General features: G+C 36.9%; 1 protein-coding gene across 5 annotated transcripts in view; it reads right to left on the bottom strand.

Moving 5' to 3' along the window:
- Positions 1–23718, bottom strand: part of LIN52 (lin-52 DREAM MuvB core complex component) — a 97986-nt gene that overhangs the window by 49361 nt on the left and 24907 nt on the right. Inside the window, exon 6 of one of the 5 annotated variants that reach the window (XM_012741934.3) lies at positions 3355–3973. The exons of the other annotated variants lie outside the window; for them this stretch is intronic. Coding sequence (XP_012597388.1) covers positions 3972–3973 — 2 coding nt within the window. The 3' untranslated portion in view covers positions 3355–3971. Of the gene's footprint in view, positions 1–3354; positions 3974–23718 lie in introns of those variants that run through there. 5 annotated transcript variants of the gene reach the window in all.

Raw genomic sequence — 23718 nt, forward strand, 5'->3', positions numbered from 1 at the left:
TTGCTGTGAGCTAGGCTGACGCCATGGCACTCACTCTAGCCTGGGCAACAAAGCGAGATTCTGTCTCAAAAAAAAAAAGTCAAATGGATTCTTCCACATTGTAGTAATATGCAGTCTTTACAAAAAAAATTAGGTTTGCCCTACTAATCTGAGAACCCCAGGAAACAAAAGGAATGTCTTTCCAAATACTAGTAAGCCAATAAAATCCTCAGAGACAGGCCAAGGTGTTTTGGACTGGTTTTATAAATACTTTGAACCAGAAATGGAGAAATGTCTAATTTCTCAAAAATTTGAATGTCAAATTCTCCTCATCATGGACAACGTGGAAGGCTATCCTTAACAGCCATGGTTTGCAATTCTAAATCCCTAAGTGATGTTCCTTCCCCTTAACACTTCTGACTTTTCAATTAGGGTATAAGACATAAGCTCAAGGCACATGACTTTGGCATACTTTCTCTGGCATCATAAAACGCCACAGACAAAGACATAAAGCTTGTTACTAGCCAGCTTTAAAAGAGGTATATCCGTGATTATATAAGAAATACTATGGAATTTCTCACTGGAAATCAGGTGATCCAAAAGGATGAATGCTTATTGGTATGCCTTACTGAAGGAGCCAGTATATGACTTGAAGGAGATTATTTTCACAGACAATGAAGAGAAGTAAATTGTTAATACTGATGAGGCAAGAGCACACTTAAAAATGCTATGAAAGAATTGACACAGTGAGAAGATTCTGAGATAAGTTGACAAAGAATGGCAAAAGGGACAACACTGAAGAATTAGATGAACTTTTTCAGGTTTTCACAAATTTAGTCGAAGTTCTAACATGAGAAACTACTAATTGACACCATAACCAGTTATAATCAATAAATAGAGCTTTAACTAATAAAATTTGCATTGATTTTGTACCAGGGAATAAAAGCAAAACACAGCTACCATTTAGAGTTCTTTATAGGGAAGTTTCTTCCATTAGTGATTCAACACATTGCAGTGTAACATTTATTTCAGTGGAAGAATTACTTTAGTTACTTACAATTATGGAATAGTTTACATCAAAGGCCCAAAAGGGTAACAATTTTTTTCACCTATACTTTACTATATTTTAGAGGAAAAATGATATGCTGTGAGTTACCATGAACTTGGGAATTCACAAAGTTACCTCATGAATGCCAAGGTCCTATCTTAAAAGTAACAAGTTGACTCTCTAATTTACCACAGACATGCCAGATGCTCATTTTATAGGCAGATTTCACAAGCCTTACATTTAATGAGAAATTGTCAGTTATATTTGGCAAGGGAAGACTATCTCTCAGATGTTGAGAATACCGGTAGAAGAATCTTTTTGCTTCTTTCTTCCTAGGTAAGACTAAGTGAAATAATTTGACAGTTAAAAATAATTTGAACAAAGAATGAAATCCTGTCATTTGCAACAACATAGATAAACCTGAAGGATTTCATGTTAAGTTAAATAAGCCAGACAAATACCACATGATCTCACTAATCATATGTGGAATCTAAAGAAAAAGTTGGTATCACAGAAGCAGTGAGTAGAACAGTAGTTACTAGAGACTACAGAGGAGGGAAGGGAGAGGGAGGAGATAGTTAACAGGTATAAAGTTATAGTTATGTAGGAGGGTAGGGCATGTCAGCTCATGTCTGTAATCCCAGCACTTTGGGAGGCCAAGGAGGGATGATTGCTTGAGGACAGGAGTTGGAGACCAGCCTGAGCAACATAGCAAGACCCATCTCTAAAAAAAAAAAAAAAATTAGTCGGGTGTGGTGGCACCTTGGGAGGCCGAGGAGGAAGGATGCTTGAGCCCAGTAGTTCCAGGCTGCAGTGAGCTATGATCATGCCAATGCATCAATTAAGAATTTTAAAAATTAAAAAAAATAATAATAACTTGAACAGTTAAAACTGCTTCATAATAAGTTCTTTGTTAAAAGGTTAAGTGCACTTGCTAAAATACATTCATTTTATTTCTTTCAGAGTAAGATGAGAAAATACGGTACTTAAAAGACACAAAATAGTTTCAACAATCAGAAAGATGTTCTGTTAACCAAGCATCCTCAAACTACGGCCTGCGGGCCACATGTGGCCCACCGAGGACATTTATCCAGCCCGCCGGATGTTTTTGCCACCGCTGCCTGTCCTGCTTAGCAGCCGACTTCTCCCAGACCCACAGTGCGCATGTATGGAATGTGCAGTCGCACTCTCAAATGGCCCTCCAATGGTCTGAGAGGGACAGTGAACTGGCCCCCTGTTTAAAAAGTTTGAGGACCCCTGTTAAACTATAGACATGATTCACAAAGCTTATAACAAGTTGATAATTTATAATGCAAAGCATTTTACCTATTTCAAATGCTCATCCCACTTGTGCTAGCTAGCTCCAGGGAACTGATTTGTGTAAGCTTCGGGCTCATTCCATACTCTATCTATAGTAAGAAACTTTGTCTGACATTTGCTTAATGGATGCACAATCTTCTGATGGCTTAGGAAAACTCCTAACCTAACCTGATTAGAAAGCTGAAATATCATTAAGAGAAGTAGGCATGGGTCCAGGGGTCAGCAAACGTTTTCTGAATTGGGTGAAAAAAGTAAATATGTTAGGCTTTGTAGGCCACATTTAGTCTCTTTTATATTCTTCTGTTTTTTGTTTTATTTTTACAACCCTATAAAAATGTAGAAACCATTCTTAGCTGACAGGGAATAAAAAAAATTAAAAAACAGGCTGTAAGCCATAGTTCATCAACCTTTGGTTAGAGCAGTACTGTCCAATAAATAGAGCAATGGTTACTGCTCTAAACAAATGTAGCTACTGAGCATTTGCTAGCATGACTGAGGAATTAAATTTTAAATTTTATTTAATTTTAATTAATTAAACTTTAAACAGACAAATGCAATTAGTGGCTACTGTTTTAAACAGTACAGGTCTAGAGGACCACCAATAACCCAGAATAGCCCCAGAAATCTCTGTATACCTGTCACCCATGAATCTACTGAAGGCTTGGACAAGAAGTAAATTGCATATAAACAGTTATTAACAATGGCCTCCAATTATTAAATTAAGGATTGGGGATCAATTCAAATAACTAACAAGGAGAGAAAAAAACACTGTATAAGAAACCTGAAACAGGTTGGGCACTGTGGCTCATGCCTGTAATCCTAGCACTCTGGGAGGTGAGGCGGGCGGATTGCTTGAGGTCAGGAGTTCAAAACCAGCCTGAGCAAGACCCTGTCTCTACTAAAAATCGAAAGAAATTAATTGGCCAACTAATATATATAGAAAAAATTAGCCGGGCATGGTGGCGCACACCTGTAGTCCCAGTTACTCGGGAGGCTGAGGCAGCAGGATTGCTTGAGCCCAGGAGTTTGAGATTGCTGTGAGCTAGGCTGATGCCATGGCACTCACTCTAGTCTGGGCAACAAAGTGAGACTCTGTCTCAACAACAACAACAACAAAAAGAAACCTGAAACAAAACTAGTTGGCATTTTTCTTGAATGAGGTAAAGCAAACTTAAAAAAAAAAAAAAAACTAGTTGAGATTTCACAGTTTATTAGTATTTGTATTAGTATTTGGGCAAACTGAAACTCTGAAGTGTTGAGAGAATGGGTCTAAAGGGCTTTGAGTTTTAAAAGACATGTAATATTCCCATTTTTTACAGAAATAAAAATTTCTACCATGCAATTTACACATAGATTCTCCTATTGAAGACAGATGCAACTAAAATTAAGTTTCTGTTTGCCTGAGAAGACAACTGATCTCTCCCATCACTGACCTGAAATGCTCCTGGAAAACTGCTTTGCTCACTCATCACAATGCCACTCCCAGTGAGGGCCTTAAAGTTCATGAGGCACAAACTTGCTTTGTTAGCCAAGCTGTTATACAAGAAAGCTAAGTCCTCATTTCCACATGCTGACAAATCATTTCCCAAGTCCATTTATGCATTCAAAACTTGATTCCTGGAACTTCTGAAGTAGAAAATTAGGGGAGAAAACACTCATTCAACTTTAGAGGAAGCCGCCAGTCAAGGCCTTAGACAACACTCATCAAAGGCTGGATTGTTTTCCCCACCTATCTGGGACATAATATTTCTTATTTAATTAAGCAAAGAATTAAAAACACACAGTGGGATAATATATCACTACACATATGTCCAGCGGATGATGCATGAGAAGACTCACACTATACCTCTCAAAAGTTTCTCCTCCAGCATTTCCTATTTTAAAACAATCCTAGGCTGGGTGCGGTGGCTCACACCTGTAATCCTAACACTCTGGGAGGCCGAGGCGGGCAGACTGCTCGAGGTCAGGAGTTTGAAACCAGCCTGAGCAAGAGTGACACACCGTCTCTACTAAAAATAGAAAGAAATTAATTGGCCAACTAATATATATATAAAAAATTAGCCAGGCATGGTGGCGCATGCCTGTAGTCCCAGCTACTTGGGAGGCTGAGGCAGAAGGATTGCTTGAGTTTGAGGTTGCTGTAAGCTAGGCTGACACCATCGCACTCACTCTAGCCCGGGCAACAAAACGAGACTCTGTCTCAAAAAAAAGAAAAAAAAACCAACCATAGACTAAGAGCTAATATTCCTGAAGAAAGGAAAATCACTTTATGAGAAATCAGAGGTTAAATTGTGGAATATAAATCACTGAATACAACCAGTTGGTATGATAAGTATTCATTCATAAAGTCAAATTCAAACTATCTACTAGGAGTCTTGAATTGGTACATACATACAATGAAATTCCATGCAGGAATTAAGAAACAATGAAGTAGATCTATAAGTACCGCTCTGGAAAGATATCTAAGATGGACAGTGGGGTGGAAAAACAAGTCGCAAAACAGTATGTATATTATAATCTCATCTGTGTGTGGTAACATATGTAAACTTGACATGTAGAGAAAACGTCCGGATGTGTTCATGGAGAAACTGTTGGTGGTGGTTACCGGTGGTAAATTCAGCAGATAAGGTTTTTATTTTTCACTTTCTATCCTTTCAAGCTATTTTAAAATATTTTTTAAATCAAAAGCTTATATTACTTGTATAAAATTAAGATATTCCTTTAAAAGCCCAGAGAGTCTCTGCAGTGGTTCCCCAAAAGACTAAGATGTGGCCCTTCTTTACTATTGCATTATTGATAATTTAAATGAAAAAGTCAAAATTCCCTTTTGTACTTAACATCACTATCACATTCATAAGGCAGCTTTTGTTAATGAATTTCTATAGTGGGCAGAAGAGAAAATATTCAAATAACAGTATTATGAAACTGAAAAAAAAAATAAAGCACACTTCAAATAGAGCCTTGGTAGGACAAGGCAATCCACAAGTGCCAACCAGCTCCTGGGCTGTAAAGACCTCAGGAGAGCCATCACATTTCAATTACCATCACTAACATTACTTATTATTTGGCCTGCTTCAGTCCCTAAGGAAGGCAGCTTGTGATGATAATACCCAGCCTCTTCTTGTAAAACAATTCATTAGGCAAAGCAGAACAGCTGGGGCAGCCACGTGCGAGTTCTTAAAGCACCGCCCCACTGGGACCTCTGGCCCAGATTTCCCTTTTCATGAGAGACAGCCACCACCCCTCTGACAGCTGTAGAGTCCTCCAGGGACACTTCAGGTTTAATCAGTACTTCCTGCACTGGAGAGGGTCATTTGATTTCTAACATAAACTAATGGCACTCCCGCTTTCAGCAGGTTACACCAGACATCAGATAAGAGGCTTTAGGGCATTTCTATCTTGTTCTAATGCTCGAGAGTTAATGAGGCAGCAAAAGATATTGTCATAGAGCCCGGTGTAGCTATATTATCCAATAAACGGACTCTTTCCAAGACAGGTTTAATATGGATCGAGGAGGTAAAGAAGGCTGGCTTAATATTGATCCTATTCAGAGGATGAGAATCCAGTCACCGTAAGTAGGGCAAAATCATGCACATTCTGCAGTAGACAAAATGCTACAAGGAAGGTAAGGAGTTGCCTTTAAATACTAAGAGTAAAATGCTGATTTTTACCATTTTAAGCAGCATAAACCTAATAGATTTATTTGGCATTTTGGGCTAAGTTTTTTTTTTTAAACTTCTAAATGAATCTACCTATTTTCATGTACTTTGCTGAAAAGTGTTCCTAGGAATTAGATTTTTAAAAAGTTAGCAACAAAGCTATTGTAAAAACAGCTTTATATTATACTAATGACATAATATGTAATTATATTATACATATTATATAATGTATTATAAAAGGGATTACAGCTTTTTTACTGGCTGCAAAGCACATTTTATTATGCTAAATGGTAAAGATTGCCTTTTTTTTTTTTTTAATTTGGAGACAGAGTCTCACTCTGTTGCGGGGGCTAGAGTGAGTACCATGGCGTCAGCCTAGCTCACAGCAACCTCAAACTCCTAGACTCAAGCAATCCTTCTGCCTCAGCCTCCCAAGTAAATGGAATTACAGAAATGCACCACCATGCTCAGCTAATTTTTTCTACATATTTTTAGTTGTCCAGCTAATTTCTTTCTATTTTTTTTAGTAGAGAGAGGGTCTCACTCTTGCTCAGGCTGGTCTGGAACTCCTGAGCTCAAACAACCTGCCCGCCTCAGCCTTCCAGAGTGCTAGGATTACAGGCGTGAGCCACCAAGCCTGGCCTAAAGACTGCTTTTAACTTCTAAATATCACCAGAGCCTGTCTCATACAGGGCTTTAGAAATTATTCATTCATTTAATAATATTGATAGCCTATTATTAATATAATCAAAGCTATGTGAGACACAGTGAAAAAAGAAACCCTTGGATCCACTAATCCACAAAGCTGAATAAAAGAAAATATTATTTAAACAATCTTTTTCTTGTACTTAGAATATGTTTTGGTAAATATACAGAAATAAAAAACCCAAGTGTTTCTCCTCTCCATACTAGAACTATCTATGGCAGGTTCTACTCAGCAATTTAAAAGCTAACCATTTTTTGAGTGGCTTACTCCCTAAAGAGTAAAAAAGAGTTGAGATTTTCTAATATTTAACTCCTTGGAGAAATAATAACAAAAAACGTCTGCAGGCCGGGCGCTGTGGCTCACGCCTGTAATCCTAGCTCTTGGGAGGCCGAGGCGGGCGGATTGCTCAAGGTCAGGAGTTCAAAACCAGCCTGAGCAAGAGCGAGACCCCGTCTCTACTATAAACAGAAAGAAATTAATTGGCCAACTGATATATATATATAAAAAAAAAATTAGCCGGGCATAGTGGCGCATGCCTGTAGTCCCAGCTACTCGGGAGGCTGAGACAGCAGGATTGCTTGAGCCCAGGAGTTTGAGGTTGCTGTGAGCTAGGCTGACGCCACGGCACTCACTCTAGCCTGGACAACAAAGTGAGACTCTGTCTCAAAAAAAAAAAAAAAAAAAAAAAAACGTCTGCAAAATCCCTTAAAAGGACATGTTGGGCATGCATTTACTCATTTATGGAGCACTAAACATACTTAACATGGTAAAGAAGATGAGATAATTAACAAAGCCCAAGTCACACACATTAAGTCCATATGTACACCTCTAAAATCACTAATTTTGAGCTTTCTCAATATAACCATCACCTCATATCCTACTGATCCTTGCATAGGTCTCTTATCCCCTACTATTGCAGGGACTCAATGATGCCTATCCTAAGACCTACTCTCCCTTTTCTCTTTATTAATAGAACCTAAAATGTTACCTGTCGAAACTACTATATCCCAGAATCAAAGATTACATTCTTTTGCAGCTAGGTCAGGCCAGGTGATTAAGTTCTGTGGGACTTCCAGGAAGGCTGCTTAAAGAGAAAAGAGTCAGCTTTGTGGGACCTCTTTTTTGCCCATCTTTCTTCCCACCTTCTGGCCTACAACTCAGGCATGATGGCCAGAGCTCCAACATTCAGGAAGTATCCTTTAAGATGGAAGCCATACACTAATAGAAGTGGAGTGGAAAGATATAGAAGGCTTAGTCTTTGCTGACACTGTGGAACTGCCCTACCCATTAGGCCTATCTACCTCCAGCCTTCCTTTTTGTGGAAAAATAAATGCTACTTTGTGTAATTATTTTGGATTTCTGTTAAATGTAGTCGTGTTTTATCCTAACTAATAGACCATAATCTTTTAGCCCATAACCTTGATAGTACCTTAAGTTATTCATTTCAAAGATACTTCAACAACACCATAGCAAACAAAACTGAAGTTTTGTAATACATACACCCAGTTCCACCCTGAATTGTATTCTTCTAGTCACAGGGGCTTGAAATTTTGAAGTCATTCTGACTCTTTCAGCTCTCAAGTCTGTTACAGTTTACCTACTTGCCCCCACCCTTGAATATTTCTCAACTGCCCCGTCCTCTGCAATCACACTGTCCTATCCAGTACAAGTAGTTACTGTGTTCTTGGACTGCAACAGCCTCCTAGCCAGTCTCTTGGACCTACTTCCACACCCTTCAGTTCTCTCTAGGAACTGATAATCAGATTTGACAAAATGATTCCTCAGCCTGTTCCCTCAGGCTTTCCACAATCTAGCTCCTCCTCTCTTTTCTAACCACACTCTTTCATACTCTAACCAATCCATTCTCAAAAATTGTTTCCCAGTCTGAAGTGTATTCCTTCTTCTCACTTGCAAATATTAGCCATCCTACTTTAAGTTTCACCTCTCTCAAGAGGTGTTCTCTGAATTCCTTACCTCGGGGGTGTTCTCTGAATTCCTTACCTTGCTTTTCCCTCTTTTATCTGCATGTGCAGAACACATGCTAGGAAAGGGAACATGGTGTGAGAAAGGCCAGATCAGGCAGAGATGTAAAGACAAGTTAAAGGTTTTTTGACTTTATCCTAAGAACAATGGAAAGCTACTGATGGATTTTTAAGGAGAATGAAAAGAGGTCATGTGTTAATTTGTATTTCATAAATATCACTCTGTGGAATGGAGTAGTTATTGGAGAAAAGATTAATTCTACAGGTAATTTGATTGAAAGAAGGGAGAATACCAGAAATAAAGAAGCATGATAAAACAGGCTTGTTTCTGTAGAGGGAGAACCTGAAGCTCAATATTCCAGAGGAAAATGATAGTTATTTGAGTAAATATGCGCTCACTGTAGGAAAAAAATGGTAAATATTTATTAAAAGAGCTGCTGTTGAGCTGGGTGCAGTGGCTCCCACCTGTAATCTAGCACTCTGAGAGGCTGAGGCAGGAGGATCACTTGAGGTCAGGAGTTCGAGACCAGCCTGAGCAAGAGTGGAATTTAGTGCTAAATGTTCTCCTATTAGAATGTAACAGCATTTGCAATGCCTGAACCTTGACTGGATCTTGGTTTTAACAAAAAAAGCTATACAAGATTTTTAGGGACCACTGGGGAAGTTTGATGTGGAAGGGTATTAGGTATTTTTTAACTATTATTAATTTTTCTTGGATGTGAAAATAGTATTATTATTATGTAGGAAACTGTCCTTTTTCTTAGGAGATGTGTTCTGAAGTATTTAGAGGTAAAGTGCCATGATGTCTGAAATTTACTTCTAAGTGGCTATGGAGAGAATATATATTATATAATATATATATATATATATATATATATATATACACACACACACATATACATGTGGAGGGTGGTTCACTGGGTGTTTAAAATTTTTTCATAATGAACTATTATAGGAAAAAACGACTTAATGCTACTTCTTCTTAAGGGGCTTCTTTCCCAACCTATTTGTGGCATTGATATTCATTTACTTTATAATTTGAAATAAAAAACTTTTTGAAAGCAAATTTTATTCAGGAAGTATGGAAAGTCTATTCCACAGAAAGAGTAGAGGCTAGTTCTCCCTGTGGAAGAGAACCAACCTGAAATAAGTTTTTTTAATCTACAGGTCCAAAAAAGTCTGAAATCCTAAAAAGTAAAACATTACATGAGGATTTTCACCCAAGAATTATCCCTTCTGCAAGTTAACAGATCAATACTCCAGCCTTCCCTTTAGTTTCAAGTCTGGCTACTCTTGGATTCCATTCTCAGCCTGATTAAGTAGGCAGCTACCTGTCCTCTTTCAATATAAAGACATGTGACTGAATCATTCCCAGTGCCTATATTTATTAAACCTTTAACACAAAGTTATCAATCCCTGCTATGGAGCCATTTCAAAGAATAGTAGGTACGCAAATTAGTATGCAAATAATCTTTTATTGTGTTGCTCTTTTACTTTTTAATGACATTTCCTCCAACACTATGAGACTGTTGGCTAATTAAACTCTTGTTTTTACCGAACTTGACAGCTCACAGCAACAGAAACAGAAACAGACAACCATAAACTATTTTCCTTCCAACCTGGAGAAAAAACGCTTCCCTGTGAAGCTAGATAAAATACTATACTTTCCCCACCTATCATACTATTTTCTGGGAGGAGATATTCTTAGTAATATCACATTTTTCAACTTCAGCAATCAGAAAGTTTATTTCCATCATCAGACCCAATTAGATAACTCACTCTTATTTTTAACTTATTGAGTGGGCATACATGTGAACCTCCTTAACTTTGTCCAAACTTTCTGTGACTATAATCAGATTGTATAAAATTGATAAAAGACAAAAAATAAAGGTCTAAATCAAAATGGATGTCAAGTACTTCCAATATGGGTATTCACTAAAGAACATAATTTCTTAAGTTCATAAAACAAAACAAGGAGTTATAGCACCAAGAGGATAACTTGAGGTTTTGTTTGGTTGTTTTTTTAGGTTATTGTATATATGTTACATCAGACATAGAAAGTCGTATACTAGTTGTCCCAAACCAGAAGTAGGTAATAATGTAATTTCACAAGTTTACTTCATAAGGAACACTGTTGGCATGATAGGAAAAAAGAACAAGAGTACACAACTATCTAAACAGTTTAGATATCTAAATACTTTTGGTATTGTTGAGTATACTAAAAGCCACTGAACCATAAACATTAAAAAGATGAACTTTATGGTATGTGAATTATATTTCAATAAAGCTGTTATTTTAAATAATCTTTGTAAAAAAGGAATTTAAAAAAAATAGGTCCTTGTTCTAAAGAAGAGCAAGAACTGACAAAGGGGCCTGAGTAGATTATTCCTGTCACCCAAAGAAAGTATTAATAGTTTACTCCTTGCTGAGTAAGAAGATACTTTACTATCACAGTAGCAAAGATAAAGAATAAAAACCATAGATAATTCCAAATCTCATTTTAGCCATAATTTTCTTTAGCCATACTTTTCACTACAACTTCTGGAAAGATGCCAAAAAATTTTGTATCATTTCATTTCCTTTAATCTTCCCACTCCCTTCTACTGGTAGAAAGATAGCTATGATCAGTTGTGGTCAAAAAGGAATGCAAACAGAAGAAAGAACAGAAGCTAAAGGCATGGAGAAATCAACTAGATAACTTCCTACATTATTTGGAATTGTGGGCTGACTAAAGGTTGAGATTTATGATGCATTCATCCCCTCATTGTTAAACTGTACTGCCATCTACTCTTTTAAACTAGCTCACAGAAGTACTGAGGATATGCAAGGACAGTTTTGATTCTTGAGGGATTTGTTTGACTATCAAATGTACTAGAAGAAAAGTATTTGTGTTTACTTTTCCACCTATTTAAAAAGGAGTTCTCTTAACTTCAGTTTCTTTCAAAATGAGAGAAATCCTAAAAGGCTTTTTAAAGACAGGAATCTTAAGAATTCCTGTCTTAAGACTGCCTTGCTCATGGTAAATTGTTGTGTATACACCACTTAAACAGTTGGGAAAGAGCCAATAATAGTTGAGAATTAAGACAAGACAGATACAGTCTTCACCTTGACTCTAACTGGCTCCACTCCAGAGGAATGAATATTCTGAAAGAGAAACCCCTGTGCTTTAATTCTAAGCAAAGGAAAACAGAGGTTGGGAGGAGACCCAAGTTCAATTATCAACAGTGATAGTAAAGTCATCTTAAAGGACCTGTATAAAATGAAATTAGAAAGGACTTTTCACTTCCACTGTATTAATACAAGTTGCATTTTTATTTAGGAAATGAACATTGTCCATGTTGTATTTTCAATACACAGTTATCCTAGAAGATCACTTAACCTCAAACAAACAAACAAACAAGAAGGGCCAAGGTCCAGTATCAATTCCTGTCCCACCATTCCTACCTAATCTCCTGGCACGTTAATGCAAATCAAAGCAAGCACTTCAGTGCTGCTGGTAGTGAAGCCTGTTCCTTTCCCAAGAGAGGCCTGTAAAACAGGACAGTCACTGACAGCAGTACAATTACTGACACAGATACAGACTTTATGGACATGTTTATCTCTGCTGTAAATCCACACTCTCTCTCCACTCCGATTCACGAGTCATAAAGAAATTGCAGATAATGAAAAAGTTGGGGAAATTTACAGCATGTCGGAAACCTCAGACAGCCAGAAGAAATTAAAGAGCTGACTAGGGATAAATCACACAGGTACAATTAAAACTTCCCATATACCTCCTTCATTTCCAAACTGAGGCACAATCCAATGGAACTGATGAAAAGTTGAGGTCATGACTCCTCAGGCTGTAATCATTTCTTAACTAACTGCATGTTAAAAATTAGCCAATTCACAGGTCATGTGTAAATGCTGATTTCTTGCTGCTATCTTGATTTCTTCCACTCTCCACTAGAAGCACCCACAGAGCAATTCTGTCCGTAAACAGGCCAAATTGCAACAAGCAATAAATGGAAAGGTGATGTCCCCTCTCCCACTGCCATCTCTGTAGGTGCAAGACATCTTTTACCATTGCCACTGTGGACTGAGCATTAAAATGAGAAAGTGGAGCTACAATGGGTGAATGAAATTGGAGGTTTCTTGCTCCCCAATAAATAACCATTCTGAAGGTTTCATTTGATCTCTTTTCAACATTCCAAAGGAGATTTTAAAGGACTGTTATATCTGATACTAGAATAAGATTACTTCTGGAGATACCTGTTTTTTACTAGTGGACTGAGTTAAATGGCTCATACTGTTATGTAACCATCTCTACATGCACTGATATGTTAATTAATGTGCAATTCTTATCCAAAGATAAGAATTATTGTCTATTTCTTAAATAATAAAGTTTAGCAGATTCTCACTATTGAACACTAGAATAAAGTGAGTTACATTTGGTACTTCTATAAGGTTTTTTATAACATCCTATGTGAAGGAAAAAAAGGAAGATTCTATCACATGCTGCTGTCTTCTATCTTTCCCAACTTATTTAGATACAACTAGCAGGTTTTAAAAACATCAACCCAATCAATTATAAGATCTCTCTGCAAAGCAGAAATACAGAACACAGATTTTACTAACTTCTACATAGACTAAATCAAGACTGTCAATAAGGTTATACACAAGTCAATACTAATCTTTGTGCATGTCTATAGGATTAAGCCTCAACCAAATTAGCTCTAATACAATTTTGAAATTTTGAGCCCTGTCAAGAAATGAAGAGACATGGGGGACACAATTGACATGGTTTCGATTTTGTTCCTATTTGACCCCTTGATGATTTGAGGTCCATTTTACACTTCAGAGAACCCAAATGTCATTTTCATTTTATATATTAAGATTTTATTCTCTATGGAATAAAAAAAGTTCTAAGGAAATGCTAAGAGTTTCAATCCAGACAATCACTACCACATAAAACTTAGGTCATATAAAGTACATGGATCCCAATTCTACTCACTCAATAAGCATAAGACATGGTCTCTGATCTGCTTTTGCTTATAATGAAAAGTTCCTTAAGCTTCTAAGTGTTAGATCAGTGTCCAGTATCAACAGGAACTGTTAAATAGAGACAGTTTTATTTACAAACTCCAGGAGGCAAATCATACTTTATCAAATGAGTATTTGAGTGAAGCCCAAGAAACTTATCCACTGTTATTATTCAGAGAGGGCAACAATACCCCTGGACTAAGAATCCAAAGACTTGGATTCTAGTCCCAGTTTTGCAAATAACTAAGTATGTGACTCTGGGCAAAACACTGAAGCTCTCTGAACTTCAGTTATCTCATCTGATCAAATGGGAATAATAAAGAATGGTAGTAAAAACTAAATGAGAAACATGTAAGAAACATAACAGGCTCATAAATGTTACTTGCTTTTCCCCCTTTGTGATCTCATGATACATGATTCAGATTCCTGGTTCTGTCACTAATTAGCTTTGTAACTGTCCTTAAGCAAGTCACATAAGATCTTTAGGCCTCTGTTTCTGCATCTGTAATATTAGAGTGTTAGTACTAGATCTCTAAGATTCCAGAACTTCCAGCACTAACATGTAATGATTACTGATTCTGTCACAACATTAATAGGTGACCCTGAGAAAGTTACTCATTTTTTAAGATCGGAGTTTCCTCACCTTTATATATTGGAAACCAAACCAACAAAAAAATAGGCAAGGACTATAACAGGAAATTCTTAAAAGGAGGAAAAACAAGTGTCCAGTAAACGTTACTTTATTAGCAACTAAAGAAATGCATATAAAATAATACTGAAACATATTTTTCACCTACAAAACAGGCATATATTAAAAAGTTAAAAATATCTAAGATTGGCTAATATGTAAGAATATGAGTATTTTCATTTACTGTTCTTTGAAATATCATTTTGACCAGTCTTTCTAGAGGTCATTTTGGCAATATATAAAAAAATTTTAAATGTATATTCACTTTGATATAGCAAAAGATGGTAACTGTAACATGATTTACTTTAGTGGAGCACTAGAAACAAACTAAATGTCCACTAAGAGAAAATTAATGAAATAAATTACAAATAATCGTATAATGGTATTCTGTAGTCATTAAACTGATGATTTTGCTATGTTTTCATGAGTATTGAAAGATGTTCACCACACACGAAGTAAAAAAGCAGCATGTAGAACAGAAATAGCATGATGGTATGTATGTAAAATTTATATATATGCATATATGTATGTATGCATGTGTATGTGTTTGTGTGCATATATATGCATATACACATGTATATGTAATATCTCTTAGAAATGTTTAGAGGGTTTGGAGGAGTGTTCCCCAAAATGTTAATAGTGACTATTATTGCATAGTGAATTTTAGGTGATTTTTGCTTTCTTTATATTTTCTATAAGGAATATATATTATTTTATAGTGGCAAAAAATAAAGCTTATATTTAACTTTGAAAAATATGCTATTACAAAAAGGATTTATGTCTGCTGGCTTTGGGTTTACAAAAAAAAACAAAACAAAAAGGATTTATGACTCTAAGAATTCTTTTCAGTTAAATAAGTAAGATCTCTTGTTCTTATAATCTTTGACATAAAACTTAGGTCTTTAAGGCCAGGATAATCTCTTTATTTTAAAAAAAGGCACTTACATAACAGTTTATTCTCCATTATCCTCCAAACCTCAGTTAGAAACACCACAGCATACAGGAATTCTAAGCTGACACCAGAGGTTTACTCAAGATTGCTAAAACCCAGGAAAGCACAATAGTGGTATGACATAGCACACCAAATGATGGGTGATAGGATTGGGGCTGGTTATTTGTTGCAGGATAGCCTGGATTATACAAAGAAGAAATCCGAGTACTTGAAAATAGAACATTTAATTACTAAATTATGTTTAAATTTTTAGTTGCCATTCTACATTAAAAGCCTATTTAATAACGTCCTCATTTCCTGACAGATGGTCACATAATTTGGACAGATACAGAAAAGTGTGTGATCCAACATATTAAGCACACCCTCATCCTCTCACCAACTCACAAACCTGGATCTTCATCTATTCTCATGTTATAATTGAGTAACTCTCTCTCTTCCAGTCTAAGGCCAGTGCACCTGTACTCTACGTCCCAGCTTTTTAAACCCTCTTGGCAACCTTACTTATACTTGATCCTGATCCCTTATTGCCTGCATCTTCCACTTCTGTCATAGGAATTTAAACATAAATTAAGTCTATTGTTCTAAAGCAAACAATAAACTGACTCCACTTCTCATCTAGCTACCATCTTCTCTTCCTCTTAAGAGCTGAATTCTAAAAGAATTATCTATATTTCCTATTTCCATTTCTTATGTTCACTCCTTTTAAGTACTCCAGTTCAAACTACCTTCACCATCTCACTAAAACTACCTCACTCATTCATACATTCAACTGCCTAAACAATGTCTCCAATCAACATCCAAAGCCAAACCCCACGTCAAAAACCAAATTCATAATCTTTCCTTGCAAGTCTGTCCCTCTCCCTTGTTCTTGTTTAAAAAGCTTTACTGAAATATAATGCATATGTGATAAGCTACACTTATTTGAAGTGTATAATTTGATAAGTTGTGACAAATGTCCAGTAAACATTACTTTATTGGCAACTAAAGTCTTCTGAGTCCCCTCCTAGGTTTTCTATGAATCAGGAGGTTTTTCCAGAATGGCTGGTGGGAGCAGGCACTATTATTGGCTCTGTGGTGCCAGGCACTGTTCCCCTAATCCCTTCAGATTCTTTCTTCAGGCTCAAGTAGCTTCCTCACATGACTGTGCTGATCAGTCCTCAGCTGAATACTCCAGGAGGACCCCCTGTGGATCTCTTCTCTTTCTGTGTGGCTCTTTCCTCTCAGGTACTCTGTCCTGTGAACTCTAGCTGCCTTATCTCTCCAACTCTTTGCTGTTTTTTCAACTCAGGGAGTCTGCCAGTCTCTGCCTGGAATACCCCATTCCTACACCACAGCCTGGAAATTCTCTCAATGCAGTAGGCTGGGGCAATCACAGGATTCACATCATTTATCTCCTATCCCTCAGGAATCACTGTCATTTGTTACCTAATGTCCAGCATTCTGAAAACCATTGTTTTGTATATTTTTGTCATTAAAAAAATTTTTTTTTTCAGCCAAGTGTGGTGGCTCACACTTGTAATCACATCTCTTTGGGAGGCCAAGGTGGGAGGATTGCTTGAGGCCAGGAGTTGAAGCAGCCTGGGGAACACAGAGAGACCCTGTTTCTACAAAAAATAAAAATAAAAACAGCTGGGCATGGCAGCACACACCTGTAGTCCCAGCTACTTGGAATGCTGAAGCAGGAACATCGCTTGAACCCAAGAATTCAATGCTGCAGTCAGCTATGATCACACCACTGCACTCTAGCCTGGGCAACAGAGTGAAACCCTGTCTCTAAAAATAAAATGAATTAAAATACAATAAATTGTTTCAGGTGGGAAGGTGAATCTAGTCCATTTGGCCAAAATCAGAAGTCCCTCATTATTCTTTGCATGCCACTGACTTACATGCCCAAGAGAGAAATGTTGGAGTCATCCTTCCCAAATCATTCCCAAACTTACTACTCTCTCCCTGACCACTACCAGTACCCAAGTTCTAGGCACATCATAGTCTTGGCTATTGCAATGACTTCCTACTTTGTCTTCCTAGTTCCTCTCTTGTGCTCCTCCAAACCACCTTCTTAAAGCCCTTTAATGACTTCCCAGTACTCTTAGGATAATACTCAAAATCTCAATCCAGCTGAGAAGTCTCATGTGACCAAGGCTTTTTCTATCTCACCAGTCAGTGTCTGAGTTCCAGTCATGTTAGCCTCTGTTCAGTTTTCAAAAGCACTGTGCTCCTTCCTGCTACCAGACTTTGCTGTTTGCTCTTGGACAGAAGTCATGGTCTTTTTGAAACTTAATCTTAGAAGTAGTCTCCCATCACTTTTGCTATCACTAGGTCCAGCCCACACTCAAGAGAAGATTAAACAGGGGCACAAACACCAGTAACAGGAATCACTGGGGACCACCTTAGAGGCTGCCTACCTCACCAGGGTTCTGTTTTAATGTTACATATCTTCCTGGCTTCTCACCTATGGTTTTAACTAGAATCTATAAGCTAATCATGTCCAAAGTTCTATTCCCTATGCTCTAGAATCCATATATTCAACTGTCTCCCAGGTATTTCCACCTAGATAGCCTACATATATACTTACAACTCAACTCCCTCATCTTTCTTCTCAAAGGTCTTCTTCCTATATTTACCCAAACCAGAAACCTAAGATCTGTTCTTGATTTCTCATTCTTACTGCCCAGGACTCCCCAAACCCCAATACATCTAATCAGTCATTAAGACTTTCCAGGCCTGGTGCGATGGCTCACGCCTATAATCCTAGCATCCTGGGAGGCTGAGGCGGCAGGATTGCTCAAGGTCAGGAGTTCAAAACCAGCCTGAGAAAGAGTGAGACCCCCTTCTCTACTATAAATAGAAAGAAATTAATTGGCCAACTAATACATATAGAAAAAATTAGCTGGGCATGGTGGCGCATGCCTGTAGTCCCAGCTACTTGGGAGGCTGAGGCAGTAGGATTGCTTGAGCCCAGGAGTTTGAGGTTGCTGTGAGCTAGGCTGATGCCACGGCACTCACTCTAGCCTGGGCAACAAAGCGAGACTCTGTCTCAAGAAAAAAAAAAAAAAGATTTTCCACTCTACCACCCGGATTTCTAGAACCCAACCCTTATTCTCCAATTCTACTTCTACTGTGTTAGTTTCAAGGCTTACCACTTTAGTCTGGCTTACTAAATGAACCTTACTTGTATCCCTGTTGCTATTTTCATTCCTCACCAATCCATCTTCTGCTACATTGGCAAAGCGACCTCAGAATGTATATATGATCCCATGCCTACTATGCTTAAAATATCTCATTTGCTGCCCATAATAATAATAATAATAGGCCGGGCGCGGTGGCTCACACCTGTAATCCTAGCACTCTGGGAGGCCGATGCGGGCGGATTGCTCGAGGTCAGGAGTTCAAAACCAGCCTGAGCAAGAGCGAGACCCCGTCTTTACTATAAATAGAAAGAAATTAATTGGCCAAGTAATATATATAGAAAAAAATCAGCCGGGCATGGTGGTGCATGCCTGTAGTCCCAGCTACTCGGGAGGCTGAGGCAGCAGGATTGCTTGAGCCCAGGAGTTTGAGGTTGCTGTTGAGCCCAGGAGTTTGAGGTTGCTGTGAGCTAGGCTGACGCCACGGCACTCACTCTAGCCAGGGCAACAAAGTGAGACTCTGTCTCCAAATAAATAAATAAAATAAAATAATAAATAGCTTTTAAGCACTTATTAAGTCTAGATACTATGGTAAGGGTTTTATAAACAAGACTGCATCAAATCATCAAAATAATACTCTAAGGCAACAGATCTCAACCTGTCACCCTCAGGATCTCCAAGCCCCTTTCAGGGGGTCCATGAGGTCAAAACTATTCGTATAATGCTAAGGTTCTTTTTTCACTCATTCTATTGTAAGTGTCCAGTGAAGTTTCCTAGAGCCTACCTAAGATACCATAACATATTGAATAGAGAATTAGCTGAATTGAGCTTTTTATCAAGCCAGACATTAAAGAAACTTGAAAAAATATTTTTAAAATTCCATTCTTCTCAACATTTTCATATGAAAAATAGTTACTCTTCACAAAAATGTTATTCATGTTAACATGTAATGGTTTATTCCTATTTTTAAATTAATAAATATTTGAAATTTTTTCTTCGTTTTAATTTCTAAAACAGTAAATATAGATACTACATATAATCCACATAAACAAAAGCTCTTTGGGGTAATCATTAAGAAAGTAAAGAAGTCCTGACACCAAAAAGTCTGAGCACTGTTCTAAGGTTGTCATCTCCATTTCAAATGGAGAAGCTAGAAATAAACTTTGTACTAGCTTAAAGTTAAGTAACTTGCCCAAATCAGCAGTAAGTGATCAACTGAGATTCATAAAAAAGCTTTATGACTCCAGAGCCTAAGCTCTTAACCACTCTATTGGCCTCTTATCTGTTAGCTACTTACTATCTGGCTCCTATCTACTTATCTCCAGATTATTTTTCTTTCCCTTATATCAAATTCAGATCGGTCACTTCTCTCCACTAGCCTTAGTTTCCTCAAACAGATACTTCTTAAACTATATTTTCAAAAAGTAATTCCTACTCACCACAATAAGATAGTATACCCTCCCAAAGCTTTATTAACCTAGACAAACTAAGCTTTTCAACCTTTGAGTTATAGATAAGATATAAATCCTTAGAACTTACCTCTCAAGAATCGTTAAAAACAAACCTCTCCAAAAGCATACAGTGATACCAACAATTATGTTAATCTCCCAACGCACATGTTTTGGATCTATAAAATAGAGACTTAAAGTCACTGCTTACATGTTTCATATTAGTTACAACATATTTATTTCCATAAAGGGTCTATGAACTGAAAAAGACAAACTTTGCTGGACAGTTAGCCACTAAAGATCATGTGTAGTGTTACAGTGATTCCTAAACCTTCACCATAGAGATGACCAAATAAGGTCTTTCTTCATCAGGCATCTGTACAACAATGCATTTCCTTCTTCATGCTGCCTTTTCTTTCTAGTTGGCTGTGGAATTGGACATGGATTCATTTTCACAAGATGTAACTTTAATCCCCACAAAGTTACTTTCTTTTTTAATCTTTAAAACTATTCTTCAAAAGCAACCTATCTAGTAGATTCAACTATTTCTAAAAATAAACTGTACAGAGAGGCTTTCCCACTTGGAGTCAAGCTGTAAGGTCTATAAACACAACACTTACCTAAGTCATCATAACCCAACTGAAATTAATGGCTCCCATATAATTTCCAGGTTTCTCCATCTCCACCTAAACAACTTTTATCTAGTCTAACAATTCTCCATTGTTTAGATATGCTGTTTCATTCTATACTAGCAATTCACTCTGTATTTCTTACATCACTAGCCATAATGGTTTCCATGCACATACAAAATGGTGTCTTCTGGGATGCTAAGGCAGGATGATCACCTCAGCCCAAGAGTTTAAGGTCACAGTGACACATGGCACTCCAACCTGGGTGACAGACCAAGACGCTGTCTTGCCTCATTAAAAAAAATATCTTCTGTTGATTTGATAATTAAGTGATGCCAATTTTAATTATTTATGTGAGAGACTAAAATCTTTACTCCTTTTCAATTCTAAAATATTTATATGCATCAACTGGGTTGTTAGTTCATTATGCAAGTTCTTTTATCATATAGTGCCAAGTTAAAGATGCTTTAGTTTCCCAAGGAAAGTGGTTTTCCATGAACTTTCAAATGACAATGGTAATACATTGAAAAATGCATCACTCAACAAGGTTGTCAGAAAACTTTCACACTAAATCAAAAAACCAACGAGTTAAGGAAGAGAGGAAAACACACTTTTACTTTCTGTTTAAATTTTTATCTTTATCATGCAACCAGTAATGATGTTCTGATAGTCCCATAAGGAAGAAGAGGTGAGAGAAGAAAAGAATCCCACCAGCCAATACTAGTAATTAATATTTATTTCCGAGATGCTACATCTTTGACATTATCATAACCCAAATTAAAATACCAAGGATGGCATTAACCAAAAAAGAAAATATTGTTAAACTGAACTATAGTAAAATTCAAAACTTCTCTTCAAATTGGAGAAGTTTGCTTATCGATTGTATATCAGATAATCATATTATATCATGTGGTATATTCTTACTATGAAATACTCTACAGCAATGAAAAAAAACAAAATGAAATACTTGATATCATAATCAAAATGTTGAGCAAAAGAAGCCAGACACAAATGAGTACATCACTTGTGATTCCATTTGTATAAAGTTCAAAAATAAGCAAAATTCTTCTATGATAGTATGAAGTCACAGCAGTGCTTGCCTTTGGGGAGGGGCCCAGGGAGGCACTGGAAGGGTCATGAAGGAGGTTTTGAATACTGAAAAGGTTCTGTATCTTGATCTGTTCTGAGTGGTGGTTACATGAGAATATTGATTTTATGAAAATTCGATGAGCTGCACATTACAATTCATGCACTTTTCTTTATGTACATTATACTTCAATTTTTTTTTTTTTTTTTGAGACAGAGTCTCACTTTGTTGCTCAGGCTAGAGTGAGTGCCGTGGCGTCAGCCTAGCTCACAGCAACCTCAAACTCCTGGGCTCAAGCGATCCTACTGGCTCAGCCTCCCAATTAGTTGGGACTACAGGCATGTGCCACCATGCCCAGCTAATTTTTTCTATATATGTTAGTTGGCCAATTAATTTCTTTCTATTTATAGTAGAGACAGGGTCTCGCTCTTGCTCAGGCTGGTTTTGAACTCGGGACCTCGAGCAATCCGCCCACCTCAGCCTCCCAGAGTGCTAGGATTACTGGCATGAGCCACCGTGCTCGGCCCCAATCAATTGTTAATAGATCTAGTCATTTTTATTTAGAAACAGTCCATAGAAGAGCACAAGAATTTAACTGCCCAGGAAATTAGGATATAGATTTTTCAAGTAACTATAATTTTGTTTCTAAAACTGCATACAATTTAAAAAAATTTTTTTGGATAACATTTTCCTATTCAATAAAATATAATGTATTTATTGTTCATAATTTGGAAAATTCAGAAACTTAAAAAAAATCACTTGAGACAGCCACTAAAATATATTTATGAATTTCCTTCCAGTCATTTGTCTATACCCGTGCTCTCAAAACAAAACAAAAAAGAAGACAGAAAAAACCCTGCTGGTTTTATGTTCTGATTTTTTCCATTTGCCATTATCCTTGTATATAATGAGCATTTGTCTGTCGTTAAATGCTCCTTAATGCTTTAACATGGTTTTTAATGGCTACATTGTATTCTAGTGTATGGATATACTATATAATTCCTTTGGTTATGCCCCAAATGTTGAAGAACTTTGTTTTACTATGTACATTTTACTTATCATACATTTGTAGAATTATACCAAATGCTACTTTGGAACCAACCCCATCCAAATTAATTTATACATTTCCTACTCTTCTCTATCCTTCCCCTCCCCCCAAAAAGTCAGAAGAGAATAAAACACTGCAAGCATTTTAGGGAAAAATCCTCTTTGTGTGTAAAGCCATTTCAGAGGCAATGTTGGATTTATGAAATAACTTGACTAATGGATAAAAGATATGAATGCTTATAAGCCTTCAAGGTAATTTGAGGATTTGTGTATCCTAATTTGTTAACCAAGGGAAAAATGAGAAATAATGGCATGTTTTACTTCCCATTATCATAATACATTTTTAAAAACAAAATACTTATGGCCAAATCAACAATTTCTAATTATGAGGAATAACTATGATCCCTTCAAAGTGGGGTTTCCAGATTTTATGCTTTAACCTAAGATCCCACACTAATGACTACAGTAAGATGGTAAGGTAATGTACAAAATAAAGAAAACAAGGATAAGTTTCAATTGGCATTTGAGAAATGTAGTGTACCCCAACACTGTCTTTAGGGTACTTTTGAATCAAGTTCCCTCGCTTTATTTTTCAGGTTAAAATAATATAAATTTATACTTTCTTGAATTTTCTGCCCTTGTCAATAGATGTTATCAAGAAACATGGGGAAAAAAAGTTCACAATGGAAGAAATGAACTCTAAAACACGAGACATTAATATTTTGCCTATCAAGTTGGCAATGACTTTAAAAAATTATAATACTTGGTGTTAGCAACAGTGCAGGGGTGGGAAGCGCCTTTCTGGAAGACATTGGGCAGTGTATTTCCTTCTCAATCAGAGGTCCCACAAATCTCCAAATACACATAAAATGCAGTCTTCACTCCTAGGAACAGTTACCCTAGTTCTGATATTTGAAATGTTAATTAACAGATGCAGCAATAGCAAATACTTTGGGCCAAGTACTGTTACTTCAAATTCAAACTTCTGAAACTTTTTTCCAGTTAACAAAAAATCGGATGTCT

The sequence above is a fragment of the Microcebus murinus genome, chromosome 6 (genome assembly GCF_040939455.1).
Source record: "Microcebus murinus isolate Inina chromosome 6, M.murinus_Inina_mat1.0, whole genome shotgun sequence".
NCBI classification, from domain to species: domain Eukaryota; kingdom Metazoa; phylum Chordata; class Mammalia; order Primates; family Cheirogaleidae; genus Microcebus; species Microcebus murinus.